The sequence below is a fragment of the Mustela lutreola genome, chromosome 11 (assembly GCF_030435805.1).
Source record: "Mustela lutreola isolate mMusLut2 chromosome 11, mMusLut2.pri, whole genome shotgun sequence".
NCBI classification, from domain to species: domain Eukaryota; kingdom Metazoa; phylum Chordata; class Mammalia; order Carnivora; family Mustelidae; genus Mustela; species Mustela lutreola.
Window position 1 is genome coordinate 3545325 of NC_081300.1, and position 19676 is coordinate 3565000.

Sequence of the window (19676 nt, forward strand, 5' to 3'; positions counted from 1 at the left end):
ACGTCAGTGCTTCCCCCAGTGCAGACGGAAGCCGTCAGCCCCTGGAGAGGGGCGCTCGGGAGTCACCCGCTCACACGCCAGGAGTCCTGGTGCTCTCCTCCATGGGGCCCTCGGTGCGCCGGGGGGACCTGCGGAAGGCACACGAACCCCCAACCTGGAAGCATAAAACCATGCAGGGTCATGGACAGAAACCAGGGATCCCTCTCTGGAGCGACACAGAACCAGTGCCAAGGCCCCCAGAGCAAGAACTGTGCTTCTGCCTCTCACCCCTGAGTCCCTGGATTGGCACTATGGATACCTGTGGACATCTCCAAATGGTCCACAAGGGTCCTCTGGATGAGGCCCCTCGGTCCGCGTCTACACAGAAGAGCCATCCAGCGCTCAGGGGCTGAACTCCGTCATCCGTGGCCCCCGGCAGAGTTAACACATTTAATGATTATTTTTTAAAAATGCAATACATATATGAACGGAGCACGTCGGCATCCAAATCACGCAGAGAGAATTTGGAATCAACTTGTTGTTGGTTGATCGCATGAGCGACACCTCTCGCTGCCGAAACGACTTCTCGAAGGCAATATAATGATGACATGACAATCTACGTAAATCAAGAACTGCTTGTGGGTTTATTTTACATTTGAGAAAACAGTGGATTTAATTGTGTGAACCAAAATGTACTGTACAATATTAATGATAGAACATCAAAATGTGTAATTAATAGTGCATTGCTTTCTTTGTTTCCACTTATTTATTTTTGTCTGATATACATGCATCCGGAACGATGCAGGTACCAGTAAAACTTCTCTATTTAAATCAAGCTGCAGGAACTAAATTTTATTCAAAAATTGTGGTTTTACATTATATACACAGAAATTTAATATAAAATGACAATATAAAAAGTTAAAAGAGAAAGCATACAGCCAGAAGGTACAAAGAAAGTTGAATAGATTAAAATGGTAGGATATGTAACATAGAGGGGTTTTGAAGCTGATGCTGGCAATTTACAAGGAAAGGACTCCAACGTTTGCCCCATGTTTTTTTCATTTACCAATGCAGCACGCTATAGAAAGGTCAGCTTATACCAAAGCTTACATTTGTAAATAACTATAAACCGCAGTATTTTACAGGAAAAAAAAGAAATAGCATTTTTACACATTTTTAAATAATAGCTTGCATACTTTTTTTTGCCGAAAGTGGCATTTTTTTTTTCAGCATCCAGAGGGTTTGGGCATAGTGGCAACTGGGGTGTTTGGTGGTGGTGGTGGTGGTGGTAGTGGTGGTGGTGGTGGGTTTTTTTGTTTTTTTGTTTTGTTTTGTTTCGTTTCGTTTTCAATGTGTAAAGCTGTGGCTTCCTAACCCCACGACTCCTAGACAACTTTCTATCTTCCAACAGCTGCATGCATGTTTCCTTCACAAACCAGTTCTGCATATAAAAGCTCATTTTTTTAATTATTAAATAAGTTTTGTGTCTGACACAGCTTTTGATCTGAATGAAATGCCTTTAAGCCTTTTTTTCTTTCTTTCTTTCTTTTTTTTTTTTTTTTTTTTGAGTGAAAGGCACAGAAATGCAATTGCAGTCCTCAAAGGGTTAAATTCGACACTACCAGGTTCTATGACCTTTATTGTCATGGCAACTTTGTAATTTTAGGATGTCTTTTTATCATTGTTATTTGTGTCTTTCTTCTCTGCTAAATGCATGTCTCTGAGTAGTGTGCCCACTATTTCCTACAAAAGATAGCTTAACATCAAGAACAGATGTTGAAAATAAAGGTCAGACTTTGACTCACGGAAAAAGAAAAATAACATGCACAATCGGACAAAGAGCATATAAATATAACTACAAAATATGTGTAAGAAAAAACCAAGGTCCAGACAGCCAGCTCGGCAACAAAGGGAAGGCTGATTTCGGAGGCTCAGCCCAGGCCTAGTGCAGTCCAAAGACGACGTGTAGTGCAATGTGCCGCGGCCCCTCGCGCTCCTGGACGCTACTGTTTCTCCAGCTCCGTCACGTAGATCAGGTGGTCCTCCGGGGACTTGCCGTGGGTCTTACTAAGGTGCAGTTTGACTGCGTGCTTGCTTGCAAAAGTCCGGTTGCAAAGCTTGCATTGGAATGTGGAGCCCCCATCGTCCTCGGCAGCCCCGACCGGGCCCAGAGCTTTGTTTGCCAGGACTTTTGAAACATTCTGCTGTTCTTGAATCTGATTTAGTGGCAGCTTGGAGAGATCCTTCAAGCTGAAGCCCAAGTGTGTTTCTAGGTGATTTATGTACGTAGAAGCAGTTCTGAACTGAGAGGCACAATCGTTGCAAAAGAAAACAGGATGCCCTGTGTCCAGGTTCTTCAGGAACTTGGTACCCCCTGTCCTCCTCAGCTGATACTTCACGTTGGCCAGCCAGTGGCTGATGGTGGTCATGGACAGCCCGGTAAACTTGGAGATGTGCACGCGCTCCTGCGGGCCCAGGTCCGACATGATGTACTTACCCTCCGGCGTCTCCCGCAGGCTCGAGGCGAACTGTGCCTGCAGGAGCAGCAGGTGCTGCGGGTTCCAGTGGGACTGGCGTCCCTTCCTCTTGTGCACGGGCGACAGCTCGTCCAGCGCTTCCTCGAAGCTGCTGCCGTCGGCGTCCGACTTCTCGGACACGGTGGAGGGCGTGGAGGACTTGGGGGTCAGCCGGCCCGTGAGGTTCTTCACCATGTCGGAGATGTCCATGAGGGCGCTCTCCCGGAGAGGGGACGCCACGGGGTCGGCCACGCTGGAGACCAGGGGCTTGCTTTTGGCCTTGGTCAGGTCGATGGGCTGGTCGCTGTTGTCGTAGTAGTAGCGGTCGATGGCGTCCGCCTGCTTGATGGGGGCGGCGGGGTAGACCGGCTTGTCCAGCATGCTGTTGCTGATCTTGTACAGCATGGCCAGCGGGTCCAGCGATGGGCTCACGGGCTTGGACACCTTGCCCAAGTGCGTGTTCATGATGGACTGCAGCGCGCTGAGCGGGTTGATGAAGGAGGGCTCCGCCGAGTGGTCCGTGATGATCCCCAGGTTATTACAGCCGTTGGTGACTCTGGCCTTCAGAGGCTCGGTGCCGTTTGGGGTGTGCGTGTCCAGCACGCCCTCCTTTTTGGCCTTCCCCGCCTCCGCCTCCGGGCCCTTCTTCTGCGTGGCCTTGCCACTGCCGCCATCCTCTGCGCGGGGGAAGTCTTTATTCTCTTTGGCCACAGGGGACACGGCCTTGGCCGGGGAGCCTTTCTCCCTGTCGGCGGCGGGCCGCTCCTCCTTCTTCACGCTGACCTTGCCGGTGACCTTCTCCACCAGCTCCTCCATGGCGGACACGTTGCTCTTGTGCGGCGGCGGCGTGAGGCTCCCCGGGGAGTGCAGCAGCGCGCTGTGCTCCGGGGCCAGCGACTTCACGCCGCCGGCATAGGACGGTTGCACCTGCACACTCTGCACGGTGGGCAGCGGCTTCACGGCGCCGGGCAGCTGGTAGGCCGCGTGGATGCTGGGGTAGCCGCCCCACGAGGGCGCACCATTCTGCGCTTTGCTGATGGCCGTGGAGACCGTGTTCTCCAGGGACTTGAGGATGTCCACCCCGCCCTTGGGGCTGTCGTCCAGGTCCTCCTCGCGGAGGTACTGATACAGGGCAGTGGGCTCGAACTTCTCGGGGGCGTCCTCACTCTCCTCCTTGACCTTCTTGTCTGCCTCGCCCACCGCTGGCGCCTTGTCCTTCTCGGGCTCCTTCTTGTCCTCGGAGGGCGTGGTGCCCGCAGGGGAGTCGGGCTGCTTCTTGATATGGGCGGCGGGCAGCCGGGTGTGCGTGGTGGGGGGCAGGGGTATGGACTGGATCTTCTCTTCCACCACCGGGTCCAGCACCAGCTGCTTGCCCTTCTTGGAGGCCGAGGTGGTGACTTTGAGGAAGTGGCCGGTGACCATCATGTGGGCGGTGAGCTGCTGCAGCGTGTCGTGCGAGCTCCCGCACTCCATGCACTTGAGGATCTGTGCCTTGCGGGCCTCGAACTGCCAGGTGTAGCTGGCGCCGTTCTGGTAGCCGTAGCGGTTGTTGGGTGTCACGTAGGGGTTGGCAGTCTTCTGGTCCTTGGCCGCCTCGCTGAGCACGGCATCGGCACCAAGCCCCGCGGGTTCCGGCGAACACGGGGACGCCAGGTCCTGCAGGGCGCGCTTCTTGGTGGAAGGGACCAGCTTGGTGATGGCCGGCACTGGCTCCTTCAGAGGCACTTTCTGGTAATGCTTTGTCTTGATCATGTGGACGCTCAGGTCCTGCAGGGACTCGAAGGAGTGGCCGCAGTACATGCACTTGAGCACCTTCTGGGCGTCCTCCTTGCCTTCCATCTCCATCAGCGAGCGCTTCCTGGGCTTGGACCACCGCTTGGTCTTCTCGGAGTCCTTGTCCCTGTTGTCATCGCGGTAGTGCCCCGTCTCGTTCATGTGCACGGTCAGCTCCACCAGCGTGTCGTACGCGGCGCTGCAGTCCTTGCAGCGGAACTTGCTGGCGCCCGTGAACACCGAGCCGTACAGCTTGTTGTTCTGCCTGTACAGCTGCACGGTGCTGAAGAGGCTGGGCTCGGGGAGCAGCCCGTACGAGGACGTCTGCTGCAGCGTCTTGGCCAGCGCGGCCTGATGCCAGTCGTACCCCGAGCCACCGCTGCCGCCGCCGCTGCCGGAGCCCGAGCCCGAGCCCGAGCTGGGGGTGCTGGCCGTGGTGCCCGTGGCGCCCGCCGTGCAGGCGGGGGGTGTGGGGGCAGGGGTGGAGCCCTCCTTCTGGCCCGCATCGTTGTTGCTGGAGGTCGAGCCCGACTTCTTCAAATCCAGAGCCAGGCTGGACCAGCAGGACTCGGAGAACAAGTTCGCATACACAGCCTTGATCTGGGCCAAGCTGTCCTGGGGGTAGGAGACACTGTCCGGGCCCTGTGGCTCTTCCTTCTCCTCTCTGGAGGAAGAGCTTTTGAAGTGGACGAGCTGGTCGCTGTTCTCGCTGAAGGGTGACCCGTAGCCGGCGTCCTGGTTTGTCGCGGAGCTGACGGGGGAGTTCTGGTAGCTCTGAGCTTCCTTGATCTCGGGGTCCTCATTGCACACGTAGTCGCTTTCCGGGATGTCCAGGGACAGCCCGTCCTCCTGCACGCTCTCTTCATCTATTTCCGCCGCCTTCAGTTCTTCCTCGGGAACATAAGCTAGGGGAGAAAAATGAAACACAGTCAGGGGAAGTAAATCATCTTCAAGGACGCGGCCTCCCCAGCAGTTAGATGATCTTTAAAAAGATGTTTTCTCAGCCAAGTACCTGGGCGGCAAGGCTCCCCCCGCTTTAAGGAATGACCCTCTCTGCGGCTCCTGGGAGAATGAGGTTTCCGGCAGGACGATACCCCCCTCCTCCCGAGCAAACACACTGTCAGCCAAGGAAACATCACTAAAGGGCCAGTTTCTGTCTGCCTCCTTCCTGAAAACATCACCTTGGCCACCACAGCGGGGCCCAAGGGAGAGCCTGGCCACCTCCTCCTGGAGGCTGTTCCTTCCCTAAGTGACAGGCGGGTCCGTCATGCCTCCCCATCAGGTAGGACCTGTCAACTTGCAGGGCAGGACAGTCCACAGACAGTATCCTATGGTCTCCATAAATAAAAAGCCTCCTCAAGGACACACGGTGAAAGTACTCTGGTCTTCCCTAAAAAGAAGGACAAAATATACCACTTCCAGCCCCCTGCCCGGACAGAGCGGACATCACCTGCATGGGGACAGTAGACAGTTGTACAAAGCAGCATTATTTGTAAGAGCCAAAGGGTGTAGATAACCCAAGTGTCCACTGACAAATGAACGGAGGGTCTAAGCACGTGTAGTACACAAAGGAATAGTATTTAGCCTCTAAGTTAGGAACCTGACCCGCACTACAGCAAGGATGAACCTGAGGGTGTGGTGGGAGATGCGCTGGGCAGAGGAGGGCACGTACTGTAGGATCCCACCTATAGGAAGCACCTAGGATAAGGAGTCACATTCGCAGGGACAGAGAGCGGAGTGTGGTTTGCAGGGACTGAAGGAGGTCAAACGGGGGGGTCGTGGCTCACGGGGACAGTTTCAGCCCTGGAAGAGGAACCGTTCCGCAGAAAGACGGTGGGGATGGATGCACAACAGTGTGACAGTCTTTGAGGCCACATAACTTTCCACTTGAAAAGGGTTAAAATGTTAACTTTCACGTGATGAATGTTTTACCCACAATAAAAACTTTTTTTTCTTTTTTTTAATTTTAACAGCCTGTAGTATTGGCTCCGACGGCCTACAGCAGGCTGCACGGGCAGCGACTTCTGGAGTCGAAGGCATCACCTCCCAGAGAAACGACAGGACACTGGCAACTGTCCCGTGAATGAGGTCTGGAGGGTGCATAAATCCTTAGGTGAAACCTGGTTTTCACCGCAGGACACTTCAATCCTTTAACAGGTAACCGGTCTTGTTAAGTCCCCAAGGGAGCTTACGGCACGCACCACCTCTTATTTGACCAACGTGAATTTATTTATTGTTAATTTTTGTTTTTGAGGAAACAACTACCCAAATGAGTGTCCCATGCGCTCCTTGGGAAATCTGGGGCTAGGACATTTTCCAGGAAGGTCCCAGAAAAACGCACTGCTATGAGGCCAGAGGGGTGTCTCATTAAATAGGGTCACTCCTTATCACCTTATCAGAGCCCGATCCTAAGGGAACCAGGCTGCGAGCACACGCGTCCCCAGAAACCGCAGGAAGGAGACGGAGAACACGCCGGCTGCCCACGGGCCGGACGCCGCGCCCGGAGGAGGGGACCTGGGGACCCAGCGCCGGCAAACAGAGGGCCTGGGGCGGGGGCGGCGGCGCGCACTCCGAGCACGAGCACGAGCACACACAGTCCCCCAAGACGCACGCACGTGCGGGGCATCCCGCGACCCGGTCATCGCGTCGGCCTCTCAGCAGCGCGGCGTGGGCTGGTTCCTGCCCCGGGCCCGGGCGGCCCGCGGGCCGAGCATGCGCGTTCCCGCGGCCCACAGCCGAGCCCGCACCGGGCAGCCGCACGCGAGCGCGCCGGCCGATGCAGTCAGCACCTCGCGGCCGCGCGCAGAACCACCGCGCGCAGAGGCCTCACCGCACGCGCCCGCATCTGGCTGCACCGCACACACCCCGCCGCCCTCCTGGGAGCTGTAAAGCTCAGAAAACTAAAAAATAAGAAGAGATGCCGAGTTGAATGTCATCTTCATTTTGTCTGTAATTGTTGAAGGTTTAGGACGGTGCAGGGTTGGAAGGTTTGACACTCAGGTCCTCAGCCAAGGGGCCCAGGCAGCCTCGCTGGGCCGCCCCGAGGCCCACCTCTGTGGGTTCGGCTGGGGACAGTCAGGGCTCGGAGGCTCTGGGCAGGGCGGAACCCGAGTGACGATGTGGGAGCAGGTCCCCCAGCAGCTCCGGTAACTCACCCCCGGGCAGCTCCCAAACCAGCGTCCGCAGGAGGAGGTTCCCCTCCGAGACTCGGTCTGTCCACTTCTGTGAAAGCAACACTCGTGCCTTAGCAAGTAATTTCAAGGAAGTGTTTGTTGTTGTTTTGAAAAGAGAGAGCACAAGCAGGGGAACAGCAGAGTGGGGTGGAGAAGCAGCTCTGCGCTGAGTGAGAAGCCCGACCAGAGACTCGATGCCAGAAGCCCAGGATCACGACCCAGGCTGAAGGCAGCCACTTGACCAACTGAGCCACTCAAGCGACCATCAAGAAAAGGTGTTATCTGAACCCATTTGGTTCAGCCTGGGAGGCCCATCACTGTGGGTGTCACCGGTCAGCTGGTCTGTCTCCCTCAAGGGATGGAAGCGGGACTGCCCACTGCCTACACCCCAGCGGGCACCCCTCCGTGCGAGCTGAATAAAGAAAGGACTTCTGTCTGGGCTCTGGGAGCCCAGAACCGAGAAACGCCCTGTAACAGCACTAGGGTTTGTGCGGCATCCGCAGGCCCTCAGCCGCAAAGGTGGCCTCTCCAGGTCTGGAATGGCACAGACACGACTAAGTTGGCACCTGCCTGCCCCCGAGGGCATTCCCTCCCCTGACCGACTGGGGGGTGATCAAACCACACTCCATCCCAGGCCGCCTTCCTCCTGAGGCAGTCCAGTCTACACCCGGAAGCTCCTGTGGTTGAGCCGAAATGAGTTTCACCAACCACTCCACAGCCCCGAGGCGACCATGACTGGGGTGTCGGGAGGAACCACACAGAGCAGCCCCAAGCCTCTTCCACAAGGAAACCCTCCGAAGAGGTATGGGTTTTCGGTGAGCTTTTCCCCACCTGGGTGCCTGCGTCCGTGGTGTTCCAGGGAGGGGTCCCTGCTGTGCCTGGCCTGCTGGACTCGTGGGAAGGGAGCCCCAGCGAGCTCTCAGGTGAAGCCCAGGATCCTCCCTGCTTTCCCTGACCCAGGCTCAGATGCCCCCCTTCCAAGCACACCTGTGGGGAAGCAGCATCAAGGTCCCTTCTGTCCCGGCCACGCTCCTGGGGATGGTATGTGTTGACCCTCCTGCCCTTGGGCCAGTGCAGGGTCTGCCTCTGGCCACCCCATCCTGTGGCTCTTGCCCATCGCACACTGGGCTCTTTTGTGCCAATGTGCGCCCCTTCCGGGAGTCTCCCAGTGCAAGCCTATGACCCCCAAATCCATATCCCCTCCCCAGGTCTGCTGGTCTTAGGCCTCATCAGGGGACGGCACCCGAAGCCTGGGCTTTGTCATGCCTTCCCTTCACACATGTTTTCAGAGCCGGCCCCGTGTCTCGCACAAAGCAGCAGCTCCAACCGGTATGACATGAATCTGCCATGATGGGCGTTCCGGACACTCCCAAGTCAGTTATGGGCAAACGCAACTCTCCTTCTGTCCCCTCCCCAGACAACAGCACACTTTCTCCTGAATTCAAGAAGCCCCTAACTCAGTGGTTATGAACCAACCATCCCAAACAAGTTACCCATTCCAGAAAAGCGACGGTTGTCCTAGTTCCCAAACCCTGCATCTAGCCCTCCCGGCCGTATAATGCAGACCACCAGCACCCTGACACTGCCCAGCACGCATTGCAGAGCCATCCAGCCGGGCTTCCCCTCTGGACCTGTAGCCTTCTTCCTCCAGGCGGCCTGGGAAGCCCCACTCTTGCAATCCCAGAGTCAAAACCTCCATGAAAGCTATGTCCTGCCAGGGGCTACGAAACCCTAGACAGACCACTCCCCCTGCCACGCTATGAAACCCAGACAGACCCCCCCACCACCACCACCACCACGCATCCAGGCTTGAGTGCAACCTGGTCCCGGGCAGGACCCCGCCCCACCTTGTGAACGACCCTATCCTCAAGGCGAGGCTCAGATGTCACCTCCGTGGATGCCTCTCTTAATCCCCGACCAAATCCACCATCCCCTAAAGGCCTGAGAGAGGTTTACCTGCCCCTCCTCGTGTCCAGACTATGAACTTGCACTCCACTCACGTGCTCAGGCCACCCCACCGGCCGCTCAGGGGGCCGTGGTCGTACTACCCCCTCCTTCCGGCCCACGAGCCTCCGAGGCAGCGTCACTGAGATGCCCGTTCTGCAGGTGAGAAAGCCGAGTCTCCACGAAGCCGAGCAGCTCCCCCAGGTCCCACGGGGAAGGAACCACGGGCTATTCGCACGGGCGACCTGACTCCCAGGCAGGCCCCTCCACCCAGCCACCTCAGGATGAAGCTGCTTCCCCCGTCAGCATCCCGACACCAGGGAGCACATCCCGTCCATGCTGTGGATGTGAGCGACCCAAAGCCTTTCTGTACGGAGTGTTTAGAACACGCTCCAGTCATGGCAGCGAGAGGAGAGTCTGAAATGTGGACACTCTTTGGCCCAGTAATTTCACTTTTGGACGTATAGCCAGGATCACGGTATGAAACACAAAAAAAGCTTCATGCACCAAGAGGTCCTTCATAGTGTCATTCCGGACAGAATGGCCACACTCAGAATGATCAACAATAAAAGAAAATTAACTGATTTGTAGTTTATTCTGAGGATGGACTATCAAACAAATGTTAAAAAGTATCTTTAATGACTTGGGCAGGTCATGAAGTGGAAAAAGCTAATGAAAAATACTGTACACATGGAACCAGGGAAATTGTTTGAAAAGAACAGTGGGTTTTTCCTAGATAATGAACCTATGGGTTATGTGGAGAGACGTGGCTCTTGATAAATCTCTCTACCTTCAAAACCTTCTTCAGTGTTTTCAGCTCAGCAAACAGGGTTAGCCACCTCATACTGTTTCTGGAAGAAAAGAGCTGGCAGCAACCCTTCTGCGAGCCCCCAGCAGCCACTAGCCTGACCCTGGGAACGGGCCCCCCCCACGAAGGGAGGGCTCAGCCTGGGAGTGGAAATGTGCAAAGGGCTTCGTTAACTATTATTTTTCAAAACATGTTAAAAAGTAAAGGGGGCAGGAACAGTGAGGGGTGCAGATGGTTATGTGGTTCCGGTAAGAGGGGCTGCAGTGGGCAGGAGGGTCTCCTGTTTCTGGGCTGCATCCCGGCCCCCAGTATGTTCCGGAGAAGGCTGCCGAGTCCCATCGACGTGCACAGGTGCCAGGGCCTCTCCGGCGGCCCACAGCCCGCCCGCTCAAGGGCCACCACTCTGCACCACGTCAGCCTTCTAGAACGTTAGGGTGTGCACCTTCACCATCTACCCTCCCAGCTACAGTCCTGGAGGTCGGCCTCTCCCGGATGTTGTGCTCCTCTACCGTGTTGTTTTAGCCCGCTGACCTGTTTTTTGAGTGAGTTCACATCTCAACGGTAATACTCGAGGGGCCGGAGGAAGCGTGGAGCCGGAGGGGCAGCCGGGGCCCCCTCCCCTCTGCCTGCACTGTGACAGCCTTCTGACCCTAGAGTTGTTTTCCCGCTCCCTCTTCGGATGAGACGGGCAGGGTAAAATTAGCTCCTGCAGACATATCCCTTAACCCGGTAATCTGCATTCCGGTGGCCCATTCCACGGGCTCGACGGCCCAAGCACAGGTCAGGACGCTCACGGTCACGTGGGATGGCCACAGCCCATAACAGGTGCAAAGGATTCGACTTTCATACAGAGGAAGGCATGAAGGGGCCGCACTGAACGTTCCAGACGGATTCCTCAAGCCACAGAGCCAGCCTCCCTTACCCATCTGCCCTCCTTCCGAGAACTTCAGGGGCTGCCTTGGCTCCACGTCCCCAGCACTAACGATGACCATAAACACAGAATTCCCAGAGCAGCACCTCCTGCGTGCCCACAGCCGCCAGCACCCAGCGCACACGTGACCCCTCACCTTCCACTCCTCTCCACCTACCCCGGGAGAGCTGATGGATGGACCTTCCTGGGGCTCCCCCAGGGTCAGCTGGGCTCTGACCCTCTCTCCCCCTTTAAAAGCAATGCTCGAGCCCCCCGGGGCACCCCCAATGGCTCCTGCCTTCCAAATCTGGGCTCGGGCCAAGGGCACTCACATTGCGGGGTCAGAACCCTTGGAAGACCCTAAAAGCGACTGAATTCCCATTTAAGAGTTTGGGCCTGGGGAGGATGAGAAGCCTGGCCTCGCAGGACAGGGCTGTCCCAAAGATGGAGATTCGAACACCATACCCAGACCATGTTGCCTGGAAAGTCCGGCCAGACACCGGGCGTCAGCAGGTGGCAGGGAAGGAGGCTTTTGGTTTTGCCACATCTGCATCTGGAGGAACGGGCTAACCGGCTTTTCAAGACGAGGCCCCTGAGCCACACCTGCCACACACGGCAGGGGCACAGAGTGTGTGCGAGCGGTACTCGAGGGAAGGGGTGACCCGGGCAGCCTGGACCTGGAGGCCGGGTGTGTGGGGAGGGCGACATTCCACCGGCGTGTCTCCAGAGGGTCCAGGCGAATGAGGCCACAGCTGGGGCCCCTCCTGAAGGACAGATGCCCATCACTTTTGTGACGAGAGGGCAGACAGGTGAGACACCAGGCGAGGAACCCCAGCCCTGTCACCTACGGACAGTACGGCCCCAACCCCTCGTCAGGGCCCCTCAGTTTCCTCAAACCACATTCAGGACAACTACCTGTGTCTTTGGGGGAGGCGGGGCTCTAGGAAGTGCTGACGGCAAAGGCAAAAGCCCTCCACAAGGCTAAGTCCGTGTCTGCAGCCCTCCCGCGTCCTCCTCACGCCCGGCCGACGCAAACTGAGCTGGGAACCGCCTGTGGAGCGGCCGGCCCCCTACACCGTCAGACGCACCCCTGCGTGGCCGCACACCTCACAAGCTGTTGCCAACCTCCGAACCATCGGGACAAAATCAGGAACGTTCGTCCCCACAAGAGCCGACCCGTGACTGGGCCTCGGCTTCGGGTGGACGGTGCACCTGACCACCAGACTCAGAAGCAGGACCAGGGGTCGCTCAGGAAGTTAGTTCTTGAACTTCTGCATCCCCCAGGCCCTCCGTCTGCCTCTGCCGTCAGGCAGCTCCCCTGGTGACCACACCTTCCACCAGGGAGCAGAGCAAGGAAGGCAGGTAGGAACTCGCCGGGACCCCAAGTGCGTTCCTGGTGAGCTGCTCGTCCCGAGTTGGTGGAAATAAAGGGCGAGGATCGCGCCGGGAAACTTTGTTTACCGAGTTCTTTTCCTCATTAGCACGCATCATTGGGAGTTGGCTGTGAAGGAGGAAAATGGATATTTAAAAGTGGCTAATCTCAAACACAGGTCTGTCCCTGCTTGGTTACCGGCTTCCAGTAAATACCAAACTTTGCTATCACATTGCCACCTGGTGAAACTATACGATCAGACCGACTTACACGTTTATCTGCATCAAACTAGGTTTTAGAGCAGCAAATGTGATACCGTGAACAGATGGCCATTAGATCAAAACACACCTACTCCAAGGGGCCCGTTCACAAAAGGGTCTCACACACACCTAAGTGATGAGTGCACAGCTGCAATTCATTGTGGAATCTCGGAAAACACGCTTTCTTCCAAATTTATAATTGATCACTTGTAAAGTGACTTCACCTCTGTTCCCAAGAGAGCAGGTGGTTTGGATGAAAGTTCGATTATACTGGGAAATAAAAATGCAGAGAAAGCAGATATAGGTACAGAGCTCCTTCCTTCCTACTCGGAAAAGGACATTACAATACAAGCAGGATATATGTTAATTTACGAACATAAGTTCTGATTTTCTGCAGGAAAGTTGACACTCTGCCAAGCAGAGCTGAAAGGCCACTTCTGCTCACATGTGATAGGAACAAAAAATTTTCTGTCACTTTGGCAGATTTTAATTGCCTAGTACCAATCACTAATGGACTGGTCTGCTACACCATCTGATTTATCCTGGAATCGCTTCTTTATTTAAAGAAGTCACATTTATTGTGACACAATGGCCTGTGATTTTTACCCATCTCTAATTTTAATTAGGAATCCACAGGTAACTTCCCGAATTGTAATTTCTTCTTCTGCTCACTGCCCCAGAATTCAGTGTCGAGTTCTTAAGTGAGAAGGAAGAAACCCCCTTTTGAGGCTCCTTCCCTCTGAGCACACCAGCTCATGTCCTTGCGTCCATTGTATTGATGCAACTGAGCCAGTGGGACAGAGACCACAGACTTTCACTGGTTTTCAAGAGGAAAAATTCATGAGAACCTCGCAAAATTAAAAGAGAACTTAAAATGGAGAAGAACGAGAAGTCAATCATCCTTCTACGAACCTGGGAAATCACAGGTATACGTCACTACCGCTGGATGGTATGTTAATGAACTAGGCACACGTTCTCTTGTTCCCATGGCTGTCGCCATCACCAACAGATGCATGCCCGGTGCCAAGCATGGGGACATCCTATGCTTTTGGCACCTGCCTCCACACTGAGGAAGGACGGACACCGCACTCTGGTGGTCTGATGAGTCTGGGCCTACAGACCCAATATCAGCAAACCAGGCCCCAAACACTGGGTTCCAACCTGGTGTTATTGACCAACCCTGGAAAAGACTTTCATCAGATAGGGTCAGGTTCATCCTGAGAGATGACACTGGGAGATCAGAAGGGGAGACTTGGGCACAAACTCTCTTCAAATGGCTGATATCGACACGAGGAAGGTGACTCAGCCCAAGCATCTGTCCGTGCTCGTGCCACCTGCCGTGCACAAGAGCCATCACCAAGAACCAGTAACGAGTGTCTCCCCATCCAGGAGACACAGTGCGCCCCGCAGTTCCCCACCATGTCTTCTGTTACAGAGGGAACATCCCTAAATAGGGGCACAGGGACACACAAGTGTCCCTGTGTGGAGAGAATAAAGGGCTTTCTAGGCTCCGCTCCCCCTCAGAAGGGCTCACGTCTCAGGAGTGCGTCCCCACTTTCGAATCCAGTGTCTTATTCTCGCAAAGGCACAGGATGAAAGAGGAGAAATGGGAACTTGAATATTTGGGGGACAATGATGTCATCAGGTGTGGGGAGACGCATAGACTTGGAGATGCCAGGGACAGGCTGACTCGTACTAGAAAGTCAGGGGAGTTTTTATCCTTGAGTACGCTGTGGCCAGATGTAGATCCTGTACCTCTGTGACCAAGCATGAGCCCCAGGGCCCTACATAAGCATTTCTGCACCTGGTGGGAAGCTTAACACGAGATCACAGACACCCGAGTCACAATGGTGACAATCCCAGGTACAGCCACACTACCAAGACTGAAAGCAGCATTCTCGCATCACAATAGTGGGATCTGTGTCTACTGTTATCAGTAAATTCTCATAACTGCTTTCCTAAATGCTTTTTAAAAATGTTTACCTAGGCAGAGGCAGAGATAGAGAGAGAGTCCACCCGGAATTTAGGCAATTATTTGTGATGATCTTTTGTTTTCATTACAAGATACAACTTTCTAAAAATCCATATGGGTACAAATGTACCAAAATATAGTCCTCGTTTTATTTCTGGTAATGAAACTGTGAGAAGAATATACTTCACACGGTGAAGGGATGTAATTTCTCAGCCTAGGAGATTTTGATGCGAGCAGCTACTTTTGCACAGAAAACCGAGTCAGCCCCACGCCACTGCGTCTGCCCACCAACCCCCCCACCAGCGCCGCCACCTCCCCTCCTCCCTCACCACCCCCCGCGTGGAAATCTGATGAATGAGTAAGCTTGGAAATGGTAGCTGCTGTATAAAATTCTCCTTTTACAATTACTTACAGAAATAAATGACATTTCTTCCCATCAAATAAAACAAAGACTCCAAATCATCTTCTGCCACTTCTTTTTGTGTCAAAACAGCTTTGCCATCATCCCCCCCGCCCTCCCTGAGCCTAGCACGCGGTGTGGAGTGTGACACTCTGAGCACACGCAGTGTGTCCCGATGTCAGCAGGAGAACACGCCTAGCAGCCGCACAGAACATCTGAACAATCACACATCAGCACCCACCAGGCAAGAGAGAAGGTGCTGCCAGCTCTGTGTGCACACGTGTGTATTCATGGGTGTGCGTGCATGTGTGTGCATTCGTGTGTGGATGTGTGTGCAGGTGTGCACGTCTGCACATGTGAGCATGTGCAGGTGTGTGTATAGGTACTCATTCATGTGTGTGTTCATGTGTGCATGTACATGCATTTGTGTGAACATGTACGGGTGTGTGCATCATTCATGTGTGCGTGTGTGAACTACACGTGTGTGCATGTGCATTGTGTGCACGTGTGTCTGTGTGCACATGTGTGCAAATGTGCAGCTGTGTGCATGTGTGTGAACATGTGCGGGTGTGCACATGGATGCGTGTGTGCATGTGTGTAAACTGTGCGGGTGTGCTTATATGTGCATATGTGTGCATGCATGTGAGTGTGTGCATATGTGAATGAACAGAAAAATTTAAAAATACATAGACCTCATCATTCCCAAAACGGAGACCAACCACATCTTCTGGTTAGATTTCACTTTTTAAAAAAAAAATTAAATCTTGTTAATATTTTTTGTCATAAAATGTGCCTTCTGGACGCCAATGTGTCCCCAAAGATGTGCTGTCATCTTAAGCAACAGGAGATTCTGTGCATTCTAATGCAAGTGGACATAAGGCGATGTATACCGTCCCTGTTAGAGTTTAATCTGACACCAACAATGTGTGCCCTGCTGCTTTACAATGTAAATATACACATATTGTCTAAAAAAATATTTTCATCTCAAATTGTAATTACACAATGAGGCACAAACATCTTATCTTTGGCAAACTAGATAAAAATTATATTTCTCAAATTGCAGCCCAACATTTTAAAAAACATCTTTGTTTCTTTCAAGAAAACAAGATTTTCTCCATTCAACAGTCATTTTAAGAATGGTGAGAAGTGACAGCTGTATTTGTTTTTTAATGGGTAAATGTAGAAAAGTTCCAAATTCCCTCGAGTCTTCATAACACTGGCTCCGAGCAATTAGGTTCGTACCCACCCCCCGCCTGCCTCTGAATCTCCATCCCAATCACACAGAACAGAAAGGTGTTCTCCTGAAATGTCCTGTTCTCTATTCCATCAGAGGTGAATGTGCCAGAAAAATGCCCCCTCACGATCCTTGTTCCTCAGATGAATGAACAGAAGTGTGGGTGCCTCGCCTGCCGGAAGGGCTGAACCAACAGTAGAAGAAAGGCTTTCCCCGGAGCACGACTTGCTTTCTAAAAGTCAGCTTTACACTGAGCTACAAAATCTAGCAGGTTACTCAAAATACCCGTCCACACAAGCTAACAAGCACCCATCCGTGTCTGTTCCTACCTGATAACAAAATATCCTGATATAAAGTGAAAGACCTGAGATGCTCCCTTTCCCCCACCCCACCCCTGATTTAAATATCTGGAATCATTCGGATATGGGCATTTCATGTAATAGGTTAGACGACTCAACGTTGTCATATTTAACTCCCTTGGATTTTAAGAAATACTGTCTAGGTCGGAGGAAGATGGTGATCCTGGAAAACACAGTGTGTGCATCTAGCATTTTAGTTTGAAAACACATTGAATAAGCCACATTCACGCAGCTGAATTGACAAGGACCTTATGGGGCACCCGGCCTAACTGACTGTGTCTCTCGCTGGACACCCTGGTATTTCCTCTAAACGGCGAGTCATGTGTCTAGAACACAGTGAAAAGGAATGACTTTCAATATTTTTAAAAATGTGAAATAGCACCAACTACTCAGATAAAATGGCTTTTTCAACAATTAAGGATGGAAAGTGACTTTTTAGGCAAAGGGAAAAAAAAAAACGTGCAAAAAGCTGACCACCGGGAATTACAGGGAAATGAGGAAAACAGGGGTTCTCCTCCTTTCTTCGGGTCTTTGAGACCGGGTTCTCGAGGCATCCGGAGACCACCCTTGGGCTTCATCAGCCGAAGCTACCCCTTGCCAGCCCCTCGCCAGGGAGGAGGAGAGAGCCCCAGCCCCCCCCCCCCACCGCCCCCTCAGTCCCTCAGAAGGGAGAGCGTGGGGTTAGCAGACGCCTGCGTGGGGACAACGGCGCCCTGCCCTGGCATGGCCGGCCGGGCCACTGATCTCATCTCAGAGAATTCCTTGGCCTTGCCCTTCCCCGTCCCTCTGATGAACGACACGCGCGCACACGCAGGCACTCTCATTAGGGCTCCACCACCAAAGGCAGAGATGAATCAGTCCAGGTCCCTCCCCACTCTGCCCTGTCGAGATGATTCCATTGAAATGTTCATTTTCATCCCTGCCGGCAACATTAGAATGGAAGGTATTTAACCTGTTTCCATTACTTATACAAATCACCATTACGGGGCAGGACAGATGTTCGAATCACGGCACGTAACTGACTTCCATACATTCTTCACAGGACGTGTGGGGAGACGGAACACCGCTAGATCATATTATCCAGGCTCGATAATGTTCTCTCTGTTACCAGATTCATTAACTTCCCACATCAGCATGGCACTTGCTTTCTTCGTGGAAATTCCCAGGCTAGTTGGGCTCATTTAATTTGGAGAAGGAAGCCTTTCTCAGGGATGATGTTTTGATCAGGTGTGCTAAGAGAGTGGGGAGCAGCGCGGGCGCGGGCAGGAGGTGGGGAGAAACAAGAGTGGGGAGAGGAAACAACCTTGTCGACAATGTTACCTTTCCCACATGATGATGAAAGAGAAGTCAGTTAAAGACGCTGGTACTCAAAGATGGCTGTCACTTCACATAGACGCTGGCACAACTCACCTAGACAGGTGACACTTTGGTGGAGCAAAAATCCTGCTGCATTATTGAGCAAACTGGGGATGGGGGCACAGGCAGACTGCGGGCCCAGGATGCCTGGGGCACCCGGAGAAGTGAATTCGGCAGGTGAACGGATTGCACTCTTCATTTGCATCTTCAGTGGAGCTGGAGACAGTCTCCTGGCTAAAAGGCTGGAACAGGCGCCGGAGTCCCAGTCTAGGCACGAGCCCGGCCCCTTCTTCACGTTGTTTCTCTCTGGGATCCGAGGCAGAGGCTGGGAGGTGCTCCACATAATTGGGCAGCAGGGAGGGGGGACTCAGGGCCCTTTGACTAGTTATTACCTCCTTTTCAGAAATGTAACAAACAACAATTTCTAATCAGGTTGAAGACATCTGCGCTTTGATCTCTGGCTGGCGAGGGGGGCGTGTGGCGCCCTGAGTCTGCCCAGCGAGCACATCTCTAGGCACCCTGGCTGCAGGTAGGCTCCTTGGAGAACATACAAGCTTCCATCACTTCTAGGCAAAGGTTTGGAAACAAAAGATTCATTCATAGAGCAGAAAAGACAAAACAAATTCTGCTCCAACTGTTCCCCCCAGACAGCTCTCTAAGAGCTGTTAAAGGAAACTCCACTCCCAACTTCACGGTTTCCACGATCCTCTCTTCCTCTCTGTCTCCATTGGTTCTGGGGATGAGACCACTTGGAAAGAAATGCTGGGCGTGTTAAAATGATTAAGCCAAGGAAAGAGAATAAAAATATTTGGAGGGAGAAGAAAAGCCCATAGCATCTGAACTACCCTATGGGAGAGGGTTCCAAAGTGGAGATCGGCAAAGCCAAGTCACACGGAGAAAAAACGCTGTTGACCACTAAGTGTTCTCAAATTCTTACCAGGGAGCCTGAAAAGAAAAGGGTACGTGCATATGAACACATTCTGTGAGGAAAGCGTGAGAGCCCACCATGGTCACCAGCGGCATTTTCTCCATGACAACACTGAAATCAGGTCCCAAACAGGAACAAATATACTCTGAGATAATGATCCACCTAGATAGAGAGAGAAAGACTTTTTTTGGCCACTGGAAATTTATTTGGGAGGATTAATGATAGACTATTGTGTTGAAAGATGTAATTTGCTTGTTCTTGGGGAAACATTTTCTACCCACAGACTATCTACTCAAGCAGCAATATGCTTTGGATGAAAACATCCTTGACTAATAACGGGAAGTATTTATTGAACCCTGTCTCTGGACCAGACACTCTCTGAAGTGCCCTGCATTTACTAACTGTGTTGGGCTCTCCCCAGCAATAAGGGGGAACGCCCACTCTTCCCATCCGCTTCTGCGTGGGGACACGGGGCACGGGGATTCCGCGAGCCGCACCAGAGACGCCAGCACCAGCTCGTGGAGCAGGCCCCCCCACGGCCCCCCAAGCTGTCTGTTTCACAGCTGGACTCCGACGTGCGCTCACACTGCCGCACACGGAACCATTCCTATCAGGGACTGTAAGTGCACGAGTTTAAAATGAATCCTGTCTTCAGAATATGCTGTTTGTAAAATCAGATCTTTATCTACATG

At 53.3% G+C, this 19676-nt stretch overlaps 1 protein-coding gene across 1 annotated transcript in view; it reads right to left on the reverse strand.

Annotated features, from left to right (window-relative positions):
- Window positions 1-600: 600 nt before the first annotated feature.
- Window positions 601-19676, reverse strand: part of TSHZ1 (teashirt zinc finger homeobox 1) — a 74297-nt gene continuing 55221 nt past the window's right edge. The window contains exon 2 of the mRNA XM_059140807.1: window positions 601-5173. Coding sequence (XP_058996790.1) covers window positions 1983-5173 — 3191 coding nt within the window. The 3' untranslated portion in view covers window positions 601-1982. The remainder of the gene's footprint in view (window positions 5174-19676) is intronic.